This window comes from Cryptotermes secundus, unplaced genomic scaffold, assembly GCF_002891405.2.
Source record: "Cryptotermes secundus unplaced genomic scaffold, Csec_1.0 scaffold586, whole genome shotgun sequence".
Taxonomy (NCBI): domain Eukaryota; kingdom Metazoa; phylum Arthropoda; class Insecta; order Blattodea; family Kalotermitidae; genus Cryptotermes; species Cryptotermes secundus.
This window is the reverse complement of record NW_019725009.1, coordinates 122,058-124,983: the sequence shown is the minus strand read 5'-3', so window position 1 is coordinate 124,983 and position 2,926 is coordinate 122,058. Positions and strand designations below refer to the sequence as shown.

The window sequence follows — 2,926 nt, the reverse complement described above, 5'->3', positions numbered from 1 at the left end:
AGGAAGAGGAAGAAGAGGAAAATGACATTGTGATAGAAGAAGAAAAGTGTAGAGTGAAGACTTATCAGGATGCTGCCAACAGTTTAAAGGTACTGCAGGAGTTTGCCATGCAACGGAATGATTCAGACATGCTTACTCTAATTTCTCAAGCTAAAGTGTTTGTGGAAAGTCAGGCAGCCAAGAGAGTAAACTGTGTGCAAAAAAGTCTGCCGGAGTTCTGGTAAAATTACAAAAAGTGAGTACTGCAATTTTTCCCTGTTCAGTGTAATGTTTGCATGTGTTCAATGATTATAGTGTGAATAAATTAATGAGCATGTTGTTTTGTTTTGTCTCAAATAAGTTTATGTCCTGGTTTAGTTATTATAGTATACCTTGATTAAACGGAAACCTGGCTTCAGCGGAAAATTTTTCTGGTCCCTTGAGATTCCATTTAAGACAGGTTTTACTGTATAAGACAAATTCAGAAAACATGATATGGGTGGAAGTGTTTTGTGTTATTATCTGTGGTTTGTTTCAGTAGCATAACTTCCATATTCTGTATTGAGGGGGTGGGTTTCCCCATGCACTTAGACCGGTTAGTGGTCCATTGTGCGTCCCCCTTTAATTTCTACTGTCTCCATACCCTACTGGTACTGGTGCTTACTATCAGCCCCTTTCTGCCAGCAAGGTTCCAACCTCCTCTGGCAGTGGTATCTAATAGTTAGTCCCTTTCTATCAGAGAGGTCCCCCCTCCTCTGGCAGTGGTACCTAATACTTCCCCCATCTACTGGAGGAATTGGAAACTACTTGGGCGGGAAATGTTGCCTAATTTTGCTCAGAGGTCTCCTAGAGACATGAGGTTCTTTTACGTGCCGTAAATCTACGACACGGGACCCACGGCTTAAAGTCCCTCCCGGAGGACTTTTTCCCTGAATTTTTCCACCCTTAAAAATTCCACGACCTCCGCTGGGTTTTTGAACCCACGTACTACGAGTCATGAGGTGGGAACGTTACCTCTAGACTACGGAGGCCGCTAGTAGCATAACTTAGGTGAAACTAGTCTTTTCATAAGAGAACTACAATTAATTTGTGATTGGTATTGTGACGTGTCTACTGAAAGACAGAATAGCAGAACTAGAGAAGACGTATATTGCTAGGCAGTGGCTATGTTAACATGTTTCCATGGCTACCAAATCACATGATCACCACAACAGATACAAGCACAATAAAAACACTGTATATTGATGATTTAATGGAGAATTAATTGACCTGATAAATAAATGTCAACTGCTGAATGAAAACTCAGTACTGTGCAGTTCATTCTTGCATATCTCATGCGTTCTGTCAATGTTCTATAATGTCTATAGCTTACCTACTGTATTCAGTAGCTCAGATTACATACTGCCAATGGTAGATTTAGTGAATGATAAAATAGGAAAGATGTGGAACGAAATGGTCATGATGTAATCGGAGATATCAATGCAGAGTTTGCCTGAAGAGACTGAAGTAGAACACAAAAAACCTTGGATAAGACTTGAACCCTGAACCATCCAAATACAAACAGGAATACTAACCACCTGACACAACATTTTGTTTCTGACAAGTGATTTTTGTTCACAATTGTATGATAAAAACAACCTACATCTCTGTTAAGATCTGATATTTCTAGAACAGGGTTTCATTTAATATTTGCTGTCCATGTGGAGTGTGTGTGATCCATGTAGACAGATCTATACCAGGATAAACTTTCTTGGCATCCATTTTGCCTTTCTTCAACATAATATCACAGTCATTGATTTAACTGATATAAGCAGATTTAACCAGTTATCTTTCTTAAATAATCTGCTAAATATTTTGGTTTTAACAACTGGCCACATAGTCTGTATCTTTATTCATTAGTGCACCCACTGTGGCAAGACATTTCTAACCAGTGGCTATTTGGAGGCACACCATGTGCGACGTCACCCTCATATAACATTCATGCATTTGCCGGATACATTGCGCAGTGAAACTGAACGCCTGCAATCAGAAATAAAGGGACTGAAAGAAAGACTCAACAACACAGAAAGGTTACTGCACAAGGAATCAATCCAAGATATCAAGGTTAATATGCATTTTCTAATTTCTAATAATCAACTATATAGTGCACGACTAGTATACATGAAACAAAGTTCGTATATAGTTCAAATTTCAAACAGCACAAATTCATATTTCCATTGTTGTGGAAAAAATGAAATGCTACACTTATTGACAGCTAGAGTTTTTGCATCAGTTAAACACTCTGTATTAATTAAATTAGTTTAGTAGATTTCTCCCATATCCTCATTTTACTCTCACATAAATGTTTCAGTATATAAGTGCAGTTTTACTTTCATTAGCAATGACTGTTAAAGTCTGTGAATGTAATGATTATCGTATAACAACGAATTATAGACAAAACTCAGCTCAAATGAGAAAAGTTAAAAGCCCTTGTCAATTTATGAAAATCTCATGATAGCCAGTTCCTCAGATGAGACAAGACACATTCTTATCAAAATTTAAATGTGTAATTAACTTTGGCTGCTTGCAAGGAGAAAGAAGAGGCTCAGGATAGGGGTGATGATTGGACTGAAGAGAAGAGGAGGATGGTACAATGGCAGCAGACACAGCAGAACAAGTATCTGAATGAGATTGCTGACCTCAAAACTGTATTTTACAATGAGATTAAGGTATGAATTCGCACGTATAAATGTACGTATATATATATATAATTTCTAATAATGATTGCTACAATTATCTGCTAGTCATGAAGAATATTGTTTTCTGTATATGTTACTGTCTCATCACCAAAATGCAGGGCAAAATCATGACATAAAGATAGGAAACAGATGTTTTGAAAATGTGGCACAGTTCAGATATTTGGGAACAATGATAACAGATCGAAACCTGATTCAGGAGGAAATTGAGA

General features: G+C 37.5%; 1 protein-coding gene across 2 annotated transcripts in view; it reads left to right on the top strand.

Annotated features, from left to right (window-relative positions):
* The window catches only part of LOC111863203, a 39,525-nt gene that overhangs the window by 7,299 nt on the left and 29,300 nt on the right, over positions 1 to 2,926 (top strand). For both annotated transcript variants that reach the window (XM_023849292.2, XM_023849293.2), the window contains exons 4-5: positions 1,879 to 2,082; positions 2,550 to 2,687. In XM_023849292.2, the coding sequence (XP_023705060.1) occupies positions 1,879 to 2,082; positions 2,550 to 2,687 (342 nt within the window). The remainder of the gene's footprint in view (positions 1 to 1,878; positions 2,083 to 2,549; positions 2,688 to 2,926) is intronic.